The sequence below is a fragment of the Otolemur garnettii genome, unplaced genomic scaffold, assembly GCF_000181295.1.
Source record: "Otolemur garnettii isolate 467f Iridium unplaced genomic scaffold, OtoGar3 scaffold00018, whole genome shotgun sequence".
NCBI classification, from domain to species: domain Eukaryota; kingdom Metazoa; phylum Chordata; class Mammalia; order Primates; family Galagidae; genus Otolemur; species Otolemur garnettii.
The window spans coordinates 25,908,001-25,921,521 of record NW_003852413.1 but is presented as its reverse complement, the minus strand read 5'-3'; the positions used below and the strand labels follow the sequence as shown (position 1 = coordinate 25,921,521).

General features: G+C 50.4%; 1 protein-coding gene across 1 annotated transcript in view; it reads right to left on the bottom strand.

The window, feature by feature from the left end:
- Positions 1-9,421, bottom strand: part of TBX21 (T-box 21) — a 13,084-nt gene extending 3,663 nt beyond the window's left edge. The window contains exon 1 of the mRNA XM_003786446.3: positions 8,891-9,421. Coding sequence (XP_003786494.1) covers positions 8,891-9,381 — 491 coding nt within the window. The 5' untranslated portion in view covers positions 9,382-9,421. The remainder of the gene's footprint in view (positions 1-8,890) is intronic.
- Positions 9,422-13,521: the final 4,100 nt, after the last annotated feature.

Here is a 13,521-nt window from a genome sequence, read left to right as displayed (position 1 = left end):
CTTTATCACCCTTGGTAGAATACCATGGTGTCACAGCTCACAGCAACCTCCAACTCCTGGGCTTAGGCATTTCACTTGCCTCAGCCTCCCCAGTAGGACTACAGGCATCTGCCACAACACCCAGCTATTTTTTGTTGCAGTTTGGCTGGGACTGAGTTTGAACCTGCCACCTTCGGTATATACGGCCAGCATCCTATCCACTGAGCCACAGATGCCGCCCTAGCCTTCCTCTTCTAACTCAAGCGGGAGAGCAGAGTTTTCAGAATGACAAGATCAAACGCACATCAGAACTAACTTTTCATTCCCATGCATTCCCCCCTCCTCCCATTATGAGCCAATGGAAAGGCTATGATCCACGAGTCAGGAGGAGGAGGAGTCCTAGGGGCCCAGGAACATTCTAGTCTCCAGAGATTTCCAGAACGATATTCCTAGCAACCTTGGGAAGACTTCGTAGAAGGATCTATCATATTCCTGTCTTCCCCAGACTATCCTGGGCTGAAAAAAAGACTTAGTATCCTATGATCTTGGAGAAGTTAATTTTCAAACCAAATTTTGGATTCTTCACCTCTAAATGGAGCATATAATTCTCAGCCATCTTTCCTATGAAAGTTCAAAAGATGTGAAACTCAGCTCATTGCCCCTCTCCACCTTCCCCACCTCCAAGCCACCTTCTCCCAGGCCCAGAGCTGTCCAGCCCCCTGGCCTGGCTGGAGGACCCTGAACAGGAGTCAGAGCTTTAGTTCCAGGCCCTTGTTCCTGGTTCTTGGCACACTAATGGACTTGAGAAATCAAAGTTTAGGGATTAAGCCTAGAAAAACTGCAGGTGGGAGAAAATTTTCAACCCATTTTTTTTTTCTTTTTGAGACAGAGTCTTGGTCGGTTGCCTAGACATATGCCTGCACTATCATAGAGTGTCATGGCATCATCATAGTTTGCAGCAACCTCAAACTCCTGGACTCAAGCGATCCTCCTGCCTCAGCCTCCCAAGTAGTTGGAACTACAGACACAGAGGACCATACCTGGCTAAGTTTTTCCATTTTTGGTAGAGACAGGGTCTTGCTCTTGCTCAGGCTAATCTTAAACTCTTGGTCTCAAGCAGTCCTTCCACCTCAGCCTCCCAGAGTACGAGCACCACAGGCATGAGTCATAGTACCCAGGCAATTTTCAACTCATTTCTGTAGTCTGTTCAATCTATGAGGGTGGTCTGGTCACTCAATTATTTCTTATATTGTAACTAGTTCCTACACAAACCTGTAGGAATAAAGGAATGGAAGGGAACATATTAAGCCTCTACTTAAAAAACCACCCAGTTCATCAAACCAGTCCTGTGAGACATAAAATATTGGTTCCAATTTTATACCAGAAGAGGCTGAGCTGGATACAAGGGCTCACACCTATAATCCCAGTACTCTGGGAGGCCAAGATGGGAGAATCATTTGAGGTCAGGAGTTTTGGGTCAGCCTGGGCAACATAGATCCCATCTCTACAATTTGTTTTTTAAAACTTAGCCAGGTGTGATGACATGCACCTGTAGTCCTAGCTACTCAGAGGCTGAGCCAGGAGTGATCGAGCCCAGGAGTTTGAGATTATAGTGAACGATGATCGTGCCACTGCACTCCAGGCTGGGTGATAGAGTGAGACCCTGCCCCCCCCCAAAAAAAAAGGAAGGAAGGAGAAGGAGGAAAGGAGGCTCAGTGACTGCCCCTTGGCGGGAAGGTAGAGGCAGGGTCTTACAGCAGAGCTCATGGTGTGCTTTCCACCCCTCTATCCTGCTTCTATTACTAATAGAGGGGCCAGGCGCAGTGGCTATAATGCTAGCACTCCGGGAGATCAAGGCAGGTGAATTGCTTGAGTTCACAAGTTCAAGACCAGTCTGAGTAAGAGTGAGACCCTCTCTCTACTAAAAATGAAAAACTGAGGCAAAAGGATCACTTGAATCTACCCAGGGCGACAAAGTGAGACTCTGTCTCACAAAGATAAAAATCAGAAATAAGAAATAGCACCAGTGGCTCGGTGCCTGTGGCTCAAATGGCTAAGGCGCCAGCCACATAGCCCCTGATTTACAAGACAGTTGGTTTTTTTTTGGGGGGGGGTTGCAGCTTTTGGCTAGGGCTGGGTTTGAACCTGCCACCTCTGGCATATGGGGCCAGCGCCCTATTCCTTTGAGCCACAGGGGCTGCCCTACATGACAATTTTCTGGGAAGGAACTGGGAGTACAGATCAGTCCTGTGCCAAACTGAGGCTCCCCCCAAATCACTTACCTTCCTACCCTCAGAGGAAAGAGTCCAAGACCCCAAAATTCTTTTGTTACCCCTAAGGACCAACCAGTGTTGAGATGATCTGCAGGGTCACTGTGCCCCTCCCCAATCCTGAGCACCTGCCACATGTCGCACTGCGTGATAATGAAGTACAGAGCAAAATAGCTAGGGGATAGAGCCCGGTGCCATGGCTCATGCCTCTAAGCCTAACACCCTGGGAGGCTGAGGCAGAATTCCTTAGCTCAGGAATTCAAAACCAGCCTGGGCAGCAGCAAGACCCCATCTCTGCTAAAAATAGAAAAACTAGTCAGGTGTTGTAGTGGTACCTCAGTTTTAGCTGAGGCAGGAGGATTGCTTGAACCCAAGAGTGTGAGGCTGCTGTGAGCTATGATAAGACCGTGGCACTCTACCCCAGAGTAAAAGAATTAGACTCTGTCTTAAGAAAAAAAAAAAAAAAGAGCGGCACCTGTGGCTCAAGGAGTAGGATGCCAGCCCCATATACCGAGGGTGGCCAGTTCAAGCCTGGCCCCAGCAAAAACTGCAAAAAAAAAAAAAAAAAGAAAGAAAGAAACTGGTTTCTTGTACCCTCAATGAATCCCCAACAACAAAAAAATAAAAATAAAAACAGAAAAGAAAAGAAAAAGAGACAGTTTTTGTTAATCATGTTAGCAAAATGTTAAAAAATTGATAATATCTATCAAGATGGGCACAATGGTTCAGGCCTGTAGTCCCAGCTACTTGGGAGGCCAGGGTAAGATGGTCACTTGAGGCCAGGAGTTTGAGACCAGCCTGGCAACATAGGGAGCTCCCATCTCAGGGAAGGAAAGGGAAGCCACAAAGAAAGAAACAAATTTCATAATGTCTACTGCTATTGAGGCTGTGGGAAAATGGGTTCTCTCCCCTTGTAGATTATTGGTGGGAGTGAAAATTCATACCACTTTTTAGGAGGGTATTCTGGCAATGTGTCATGCCCCCCCAAATGCAAACCGTGGCCAGGCACTGTGGTTCATACCTATAATCCTAGCCCTTTGGGAGGCTGAGGCAGGTGGATTGCCTGAGCTCAGGAGTTCGAGACTAGCCTAAGCAAGAGCAAGACCCCATCTCTAAAAATAGCCAGGCATTATGGAGGGCGCCTGTAGCCCCAGCCACTCAGGAGGCTAAGGGAAGGGAATCACTCAAGAGTTTGAGGTTGCTGTGAGCTATGACACTACAGTACTCTACTGAGGGCAACAAAGTGAGATTCTGTCTCAAAAAAAAAAAAAAAGGCAAAATGTGCTCAGACATCAGGATCTCCCCCTCCTACCAACCCTAGTTCCACTTTCTTTCTTTCTTTTTTTTGACACAGAGTTGTACTTTGTTGCCCTTGGGTAGAATGCCCTGGCGTCTCAGATCACAGCAACCTCAAACTCTTGGGCTCAAGTGATCCTTTGCCTCACTTTTTCTTTTCTTTTTCTTTTTTGAGACAGTCTTAAGCTGTCACTCCGGGTAGAGTGCTGTGGCGCCACTGCTCACAGCAACCTCAAACTCTTGGGCTCAAGCTATCTTCTTGCCTCAACCTACCAAGTAGCTGGAACTACAAGCACTCACCACAATGCCTGGCTAGTTTGGTAGAGACAGAGTCTTGCTCCTGCTTAGGTTGGTCTTGAACTTGTGAGATCAAGCAATCCACCTGCCTCAGCCTCCTAGAGCACTGGGATTATAGGAGTGAGCCACTGCGCCCGGCCTCTCAGATCCACTTAGTAGAATCAGGTGGCCACTGACAAACAGCCCAATAGAAAGCAAACTAGTTTCCCCTGTCCAAGAGAAATGAAGCCTGTCAACCATAGTAGGAAGCAGGCTTAAACATAAAGAACAATTTTTTTTTTTGAGACAGAGTCCCGCTATGTTGCCCTTAGTAGAGCACTATGGCATCACAGCTCACAGCAACCTCAAACTCTTGGGCTTAAGCCAGGGATTCTCAACTTTCCCAATGCTGCGATGTATTTTCATTGTTACAAAGGGGTCGCAACCCACAGGTTGAGAATCCCTGGCTTAAGCGCTTCTCTTGCCTCAGCCTCCCAAGTAGCTGGGACTATGGGCACCCGCCACAAAAACGCCTGGCTATTTTTTTTGTTGCAGCTGTCATTGTTGATTTTAGCTGGCCTGGGGTGAGTTCAAACCCGCCAGCCTCCGTGTATGTGCCCAGGGTTCTACCCACTGAGCTATGGGCGCTGCCCCTGGCTATCTTTTTGTTGTAGTTGTCATTGTTGTTTAGCAGGCCTGGCCAGATTCAAACCCGCCAGCCCCAGCGTATGTGACGAGCACCCTAGGCACCGAGCCAAAAAAAAAATTTTTTTTTTGAGACAGAGCCTCAAGCTGTCGCCCTGGGTTGAGTGCGGTGACAGCTCACAGTAACCTCCAACTCCTGGGCTTAAGCGATTCACTTGCCTCAGCCTCCCAAGTAGCCGGGACCACAGGCACCCACCACAACACCTGGCTATTTTTTGATTGCAATTGTCATTGTTGTTTGGCAGGTCCAGGCTGGATTCGAACCTGCCAGCTCTAGTGTATATGGCTGGCGCCTTAGCCACTTGAGCCACAATCGCTGAGCCAAAAAAAAAAAACGATTTTTTTAAAAGACCTAAAAAGTTCTCAGAGTTGGGAATGTGGAAGAGGGAAAATCAACATGGCTTTAAGGGTATGGAGGACTGTGTGGGATTAAAATTGTTGTTTTACCAACCCTTAACTTCACACGCAAATCCTAATGCACATTGAGCTACTTAACAATACAGCTACCCAAAGTTATCTTAATTATAATAATCAACCAATCACACCCAGAAAAGTGGGGATTGCCGCAATTAATACACACCCACACACCCACAGAGACAACGGCCTCTCTTGTCCTCCACTGGGAAAGTCTACCCTTGCCTACCATATGCTCACAGCACATTCACGGCCATGCAGCAACCCCAGCACATGTCTGTGTGGGGCACTATGGGCTGCCCCAAATCTCCACAAACACAGGAACATAGACACCAAAGTCTCCTATGGGGCCAATTCAGCTTTATGTTCTCGATTCCCCTCTCCCAGTTCTGTCTGTGCGGCCTTGATCAGTCTCTAGACCCGCTGGCTTCCCTCTCCATTCCTACACAGGGCGGAGAGCAGACCTGAGTCGTTGATCTACACCAGGGGATAGTTCTTGGGTAGGTGGGAAAGGAAGGATCTGGGAAGGAGTGAGTCAGCCCAAGGCTAAGGGCTGCAGGACTGTGGGTGGGGCTGGTGTGGAAGGATTTTTCAAAGAGGAAGAAAGCCGTGGGTGATGTGGTAGTGACTATGAGGCCACAGAACTCCATGGAGGGACAGGCCAGCCCAAGCCCACAAAAGCAGGAGAGCAGAAAGGAAATTGTTCTCTGAGCCCAAAAGCCTATCATGAAAGAAAATGGCCACCTACTTCCCAGATCGCTAGAATCCAAGCTGAGAAGATACAAGGGCAATTCAGGACTAATGGAACTGAACTGGAGGCAGTGTATCCTCTGTCCCCTCTAACCAGGCCTAGGGCCCCTGAGGCCTGATCTACAGAGGGTATCATAGGAAATGGTGAGGAAACACAGCTCCCTTCCAACAGGGACACTAAGCCCAAAGTAGCCACTTAGGATGGATCAAGAAGTGTGAGGACTACCAGGCTCAGTGGCTCACGCTTGTAATCGTAGCACTCTGGGAGGCCAACTTGGGTGCCTGAGCTCACAGGTTCCAGACCAACCTGAGCAAGAGCAAGACACCATCTCTAAAAATAGCCTGGCAGTATGGCGGGTGTCTGTAGTCCCAGCTACTCTGGAGGCTGAGGCAAGAGAATCACTTGAGCCCAAGAATTTGAGGTTGCTATGAGCTATGATGCCAATAGCACTCTACCCAGGCGACAAACTGAGACTCTCTCAAAAAAAAAAAAAAAAAGTTTAAGGATTATAAAACACACACACACACACACACTTATGAAACAATCAAGGAAACTTGGTGATTCTGAGGAATATTTTTACAAGTTTGCTATTGGTATTGTGTTTATTTTTATTTTGCAGGTGATAGAGTCTCCCACTGTCATATAGCCAGAGTGTAGCGGCATCATCATAGCTCACGGCAACCTCAAACTCCTAGGCTCAAGTGATTCTACGCCTCAGCCTCCCAAGTAGCTGAAACTATAGATACAAGCTGCTATACCTAGCTAATTTATCTATTTTTAATAGAGACAGGGTCTCACTCTTGCTCAGGATGGTCTTGAACTTCTGATCTCAAGTGATTCCCCCTGCCCAGACTCCCACAGATTATAGGCATGAGCCACTGTGCCCAGCCCATGCTTATTTTTTTAAAGGCCATTTTTAGAAGTTCATAGAGAAATATTTAAGGACAAAACAATGTTTAGAATTTAGTAATTATTGCATTATTAGTGTAGCTGCAGGAGAGGGGGAAATGAGCATAAAGAGTAACCAAGATTGGATCTGAATTAACAACTATAAACTGGGTGACAGACATCCACCGCATGCAAATTCCACTATGTAGAATATAGTGGAATTTTTCATAATAAGAAACGTAAGTGTATGGATCTAAGAGAGACTACAAAATTCGTCAAGTGAGAATTATTCAGCAGAAATGTGAAGGGCAAGGAGGCCATGGGAGTAGCGACGGCGACACATACTTGGAGAGTCATACCCTGAAGTGCTTCCCTAAACAGCCTACGGGTTGGTGGGCAGCCTGCCTAGCACTGGCTACTCCCAGAAGTTCTGGCAGGTGCTCGTCCACCCATCCCTCAATACTGCAGGGGCAGAAGGCCAGCAGCAGCTTTCAGGGAGACCCTGGCCAGGCCCCAGGGTGGGAAGGCCTCCTGACCACATGCTGAACAGAGAGAGTTAGGAGGCCCCACTTTGGGTCCGCTGTGTGATGGAGCACAAGCCACTAGACATCCCTGTACCTTGCTTGTAAGATGGGGAGACTGCTTGGCCTACCTAACGAACAGTTTAATAATGGAAGTGAAAGCACTCTGAATGCATCAGGGCCTTCAGAGAGTGTGGGTGGCTGTTTTTACTGGTGGCCATGGGGGGCCAGAGAAAGAAACCCAGGCAGTTACCATCTGGGCTCTGTGCCCACTCTACCAGTAATGAGTTTGTGCTGTGTGACCTCAGAAGAGTCTCTAGCTGTCTCTGGGTCTGTTTCCCTCTCTGTGCAGTGAGAATGTTGGACAGGATCTTCTGGGTTCTTTCCAATTCATACATTCTGGGTCTACAAGCCTAGGCTATGATTGGGTGCATCCAGAGGGAGAACAGGGTTGGGGGCAGCAGAGAGAAATTATCAGAATAATTAGGAGATGAAGACCAAGCCATAAAAGAACATGCCAGCTTTCCTAGGCTTATCCCAGGGAAAGAACAGCTCAGCAACTTGACGCCTGTTGTGGCTGGTGGACAGGTCCCTCAATCCTAGGCTATCCCACAGAAATTGTCTGAAGGGAAGAATGGTCCAGCAATGCTCAGACTGAATGCCAATCCCCAGAGCTCAGCATTGCCTTCCCCAAGTCCCACCTCCGCCCAAAGCCCCACAGTTCACATTAACTCTCAAACACTTCCGTGACCTCAGATCCACCATCCCAGGTCCACCCATGACACAGCCCCTTCCACACAGGTCCTAACTGGTCCCCCGTTCACTCTCACACCCCAAACACAGGCCGGGCCCACTCAGGGTCTTACTAAGCAAATACCAAACAAATCTCAAGTTTCTCTTTCTTCCTTCAGAGAGGAGGCTCTATCCGGAAGCAGCACCCTCAACTCCACCCCTGGTGCACTGGGACACCCTGAGCCATGGAGCCTTGGAGACATGAATCACCCCTTCCCAACTTCTCCCAGGCTGGACTGGCAAATACTTGGACAGAGATGTGGGGGAGTTCTCAGGGGACCAGTCTCAAAGGGGGCACTGTGGTGCTGGCCACCAGCTCAGACCTCTAGGTGAGCTTCCCTTGCTCAGGCCTGAGGGCATTTGTGCCTGGAGGGATCTGTAACCCCCACAAGCTTTACTGACACCTTTCCCCCAGCACACACACACCAGACATATGATCTCAAAGACAGACCGGAAAGGAAACTTGGCGACTCCTTCTCCATGTCACCAAATCTCAATCTACCCCCCCTCCAACACACACACCAAAGCTGGCCTGAGCACAGCAGTCGCAAAGGAGCAGGGCAGGGGGTCACAGGGACCCTAAGAGATCAGAGGCAGGGTTATTGTCCTCCACACTGCAAGAGGACAGTTTCCTACACATGTCTGTCACACATAGAACACATGCTCCTGGATAGCCACTGGGACCCCTCTCAGGCAGACAGTGAGGCAGAACTGCACACCAATTTTGGGGGCAGCCATAGGCGCCCTTCCCCTCAGCCAAGGTGACTGACTTTTCATTGAGCCCACACTCATCTGTGTCCCTTTTAAGTTCTCTGGTTTCTGGTATAATGCCCTGGCCATAAATAACCCTCCAGAGCTTTCTCTGCCCTCAGTGCCCACTCCCCGGCCTCCTAAAGCTTAAGCCAATACCGTTTAGCAAATACCAATATTTAGCAAGAACAAAAAAATCCTTGTGAGAGCACCAAGGCTCCTCACCCGACCGCATGCGCCTCACTCACCGGCCCTGCTTGGTGATGATCATCTCCGTCTGGTGCTGATTAAACTTGGACCACAACAGGTGGTTGTTGAGAGCGACTCTCAGCTTCCCGGACACCTCCAGCCCCGCCGGAAGCACATAGTCCTCTCGCGGCCCTGAGTAGAGCCCGGCGCGCGGGTCCGGAGCCGTGTAGCCATCCCCAGGCTGGTAGCCCTCGGCGCCCGCCTGCGGCGGGAAGGGCTCGCCCGCCCCGGGGAAGCCGGCCGCCTGAGGCCGGGGCGGGTACGCGTAGGCTCCGAGGAAACGACCCGGCGGAGCCGGTACTAGGGCGCCCCCAGCGTAGGATGCCCCCAGGCTGCCGCCCCCGCGACGGTCGGCCGCCTCCTGCGCTCCCGGTTCTGGATAAAAGTAGCGGTGTTGCGGGTCGGCTCCAGGCGCACGGCCCTCGTCGTTCGCCGGCATCGGCTCGGTGCCCGTTAGCATGTCTCCGCAGCTGGGCTCCACGATGCCCATCCGGGGATGGCTGACACTTTTCCGCAGCCGTCGAGGACCGGCCTCTCTCGGTGCTGGGGCAGGCGAGATGGTCGCGTGGGCTGGGACGAGGGTGCGGGGCGGGATAGGATCACCACTGGAGCCGCGTTTGACCGGTGCGCTGGCAGCTCCCGGGCTCCCTCCCTAGCGGGCCGCTGTCACTAGCGTCGCGGCGCTTTGCTGTGGCTTTATGAAGCGCTCGGTGTCCCCCAACCCCGCCACCTCAGCCCCGCCCCGCCTCACCCCGCCCCCTCGCGGCTAATACTAAGCAAATTCTACGCTGTTGATGAGGACTGGAGGGCCCACCACGGTGAAGACTAGAGGGTCCCCCAGAGCGCACGCACGCCCTGTGGTTCAGACTTAGAGATCTTGCCATTTGGAAGCATCAACCCTGCCACCTGAATTTCTTTGCCCTGGACCCTCGGGGAAATTCCACCCATCCTCGAAGTCTCAGCTCAAAGCCCCTCTCCTATGGGAAGCTTTCGAGGATGGCTGAAATGGGACTTGTACTCTCCAAGACACTTCCACCATGAACATTGAACAGATCTTTATTATGGGCATTGTGTGCCCAGGCTCTGTAATAAGCGGCTTCGTGTGAAGTGTTTGCCCTCTTTCTCCCGGCCAGAAGTCCACATGGGCTGTGTCCATTGCATCTTGTATTTCCAGCTTTGGGGGCAGACCTGGAAGCAGGGAAGGGGGCCAGCAGGAATAGTTCGTTAATGGGGCTTGCATCAGAGCAGACAAGGCTTTGCAGGGCCCTGACTGGCCTGGGCGGAGGCCTTCAAAATCTCCCCCACCTGCATGGCAGCCATGAGCGCTGCAGTTAGCGTTGGGCCACGAGCGTGAAAAGTCCCAGGTCTGGCTCTGCCTGTCACTCAGGTATATGTGACCTGGGCAAGTCAGTTCCCTCGCCTGAAAGTCAGCCTCACGTGCCTTCTCCGTAGACTGGGGGAAATAAACAGATCTACTTTTCAGGGAGGACTGTGAGCCCTCCATGAGACCGTAGTGTGTGGCCCTTTCCAGTCTATTATTATACCTGGAAGGAAAGGCTGCTTCGCGCAGATTCTGAGCCGGCTGACAGGAAGGAAACCCACCGCATGCTCTGAAGGGCCGCTTTGGGGATGGGACTACAGAGGCTTCTCTTTCTCCATTTTCCTTTTATGTTACCTAATGTCGTTAGCTTCCTACTACAATGCAAACTTTCCCCTTTCCCCCCAATTGAAAAGAGCATCATTGAGAGTTTTCCTGTGTATAAAGATGAAACCTGCTTATATAGGAAATTTAAGCAGTGCAGAAAAGTAAAAACAAAACGGTATAAATCACCCCCAAAGAACAGAATTAACATTTGGGTGAACACCCTCCCAGACGCCACTCCTTGGGCACTGTCTCTCTCTGTCTCTGTCTTCTGCACACACACACAAGTATATAATTTGTATAAACACCACACATGCTGCTTTGTAATGCTATTTTTTTTTCACTCCACAAGGTGTCATGGAATTTTTTGCATGTCAATATGTAGGTAAAGATTTGCATTTTTAAGAGTGTTTTGAAAAATACCTTAACATTTTCTTCATGTTTAAAGTTTACCAGTCGTCTTCCCACCCCCACCCCCCATCCCAGCCCTCCCCAGTTCTCCCCTGGGGACTGGCCTCTACATTTCTGTCCCAGCCCAACAGGGCTTCACCCTTAGGGGCCCATGGGGACTCTCTGCTCCCAACTAGAGCTGAACCAAGAGGCAGGTTGGCAGGCGAAGGCAAAGCTGGGACCCCAGGAGGCGGGCATGACCCAGGGATGGTGGCGGTAGATAGAATCAGCGCATCCCCTGAGGATGGAGACAAGATATGTGACAGTACCAGAAACCCAGGACTGGTCTCTTCTCCCCTTATCTACCATTTCCCCATGCCTTGAGGAAGGAGGAAGTTTCTGCCTCATATTCAAAGTGGGGCAGCATTGATTGAAAGAGTGGGTGACTTTAGGACCACTGGCTACTTTTTGAGAAACATGAGAATTTTCAGTAAGACGCTCCTGAATGACTGGTTTCCCCAGGAGACATAAGACTGTTGAATGCTGACACCTCTTTGGGGAACATTTTTGCTGAGCGCTCAGCTGTAGAAGGCCAAATGGAATCTTGTTTCTACCCCTCTCCCCCTCTCCTTTTTCTCAAACTAATACTCATGTCAAGTGATCCAACTCTCTACTTCTGAACAGGATGGTCTAAGTTTCCGCCAGCTTTCCAGGGCAGATAGGATTAAGAATCTCAGAATCGGGTGGGCCTGGAGACATGCCTTTGGAAAAGAGGGGGGCTGGGGGCAATCTCTGAATACCTGATGGACTGTTATAGGGTCTTACAGCCCTGCTGTCAACCTCAGATTCCTCTCTCCCTCCCTCCAATTTCTTCCACCCAAAAAAGAAAGTGCTTGTGAAAAGCGGGGGCTGAATGGCCCTGGTGTCACCACTGCCAGTCCCGCCCCTCTGCCAGCTTGGGTGAGAAGAACCCTGACAGTGACACCTTCTCTTCCAGCTGCCACCTCACTCCCCTCCCAGGCTCCAAGGCTTGAGAGGTGGGAAAAGAGGAGCATGAAGACCAGACCCCCTGGGATCCCCTCACTTGCCCGAGGCTGCCCTTCCTGGCCCCTCTCCCAGCCCATCAATATGCAGAGCACCCATAAGCCCTGGTGAGGCAGGAATGAAGGAACACAGGGCCCACCCTGTGTCCAGGATGGGAGAGACATGGTCTCCAACCAACATCAAATTTTATGAGGCAGGTCGGGTGGTAATGGAAAATAGAGTAAGTTACCAAACTCACACACTGGGCTCCTGGCCATTGCTTTTTCCACTAGAGTGAGGGAGAATCATAATAATGAATGAAAAGTCATATGATCACATTAAAAAGGTTTGGAAAATAGAAAACAAAATCACCCCTAACTGTCCAGCTTAGACACTGGTTCTCTCCACTCTGTTGTCCTCTGCCAGTATACAAGGTTCCCTTTCAAATCATTTCAAGACTCAAAACGAAAGAGGCTCCCCAGAGGTCACACAGCACCTGTTATACCCCTGAACTGTAAACTGTGCCAAGAAACTGCTGCAATGTGAATTTCTGGGACTTAGCTCTAGGGATTCTGATTCTTAGGCCTGTGATGGGTCTCAAGAATGTGCGTCTAAGGACTCCAGGTGATCCTTGGACTTTAGGCAGTCCATACATCCCACTCTCAGTCCCCTTCCCACTTTACTCTCCCACCTCCAAGTCTGTCCTATCCTGAGAGTCAGTGTGCTGAATGTGTGTGCCGAGTGGCATGGGAGAGGTTTAATGCCCGAGGATGGCAGGTGCAGGCATTGAGATGTCCTCATCGAAGCTCTAAGACCAGATGATTTCTCACCCCAGAATCTAGCTTCTCCTGAAGATGCGTGGAGTGCTGGGCCCCACCCCCACCCCCATTTCCCCACCAAGAACCCAGACAGGTTTGGTGAGGGCTGAGGAAGCAGGTACATGGGGGAACAGGGTCAGGCGGCTATTAGTAGAAACTCAGAGTACAGTGTGGCACCAGGACTGGGGTTTCTGCTCCCTACCTGCTTAGAGGCTGTGAGAGGCTGGACAGTGAAAGAGAGGAGGGCATAGAGGTGGAGAAGACGTATGGAAGGAACGAGAGAGCAAAATGAGAGGCTTAGGATATATTGCTGAACAGGAGATTTGGAGCTGGAGAGGGTCAGGGGACTCAGACATGACTCAGTGAGAAAGTCAGAGGAAATAGGGTGGTGGGACTTAGTAGTTGGGTTGAAACCTCAATTCCAACCCTCACTGGCTGTGTGACTTATTCCAGTATCTTAACTTCTCTGGTTTCTTTGTCAGTACATGGAGCTCCCAGACCTTCTGCTAGGACTAACCAGATCTGCAGTGTAAAGACGGAAGGGAACACAGGCTCCAGCTGTTCTAAACTCCCTTTTTCCTCTACTCCCAGCTACCTACATCTGCCCTTTCCCCCTTCTGGCTTAGTAGTTCAACCACAAAGTGGCCTTCAAATCCTTCCCCAACCTCCACAAAAGGCCTGGGGCCAAGAGAGAGGCCCTGTTTGTAAGACTCCCCGTCTCAGAGAAGGACAGGCTTCCCCTCTTGACACCCAGACT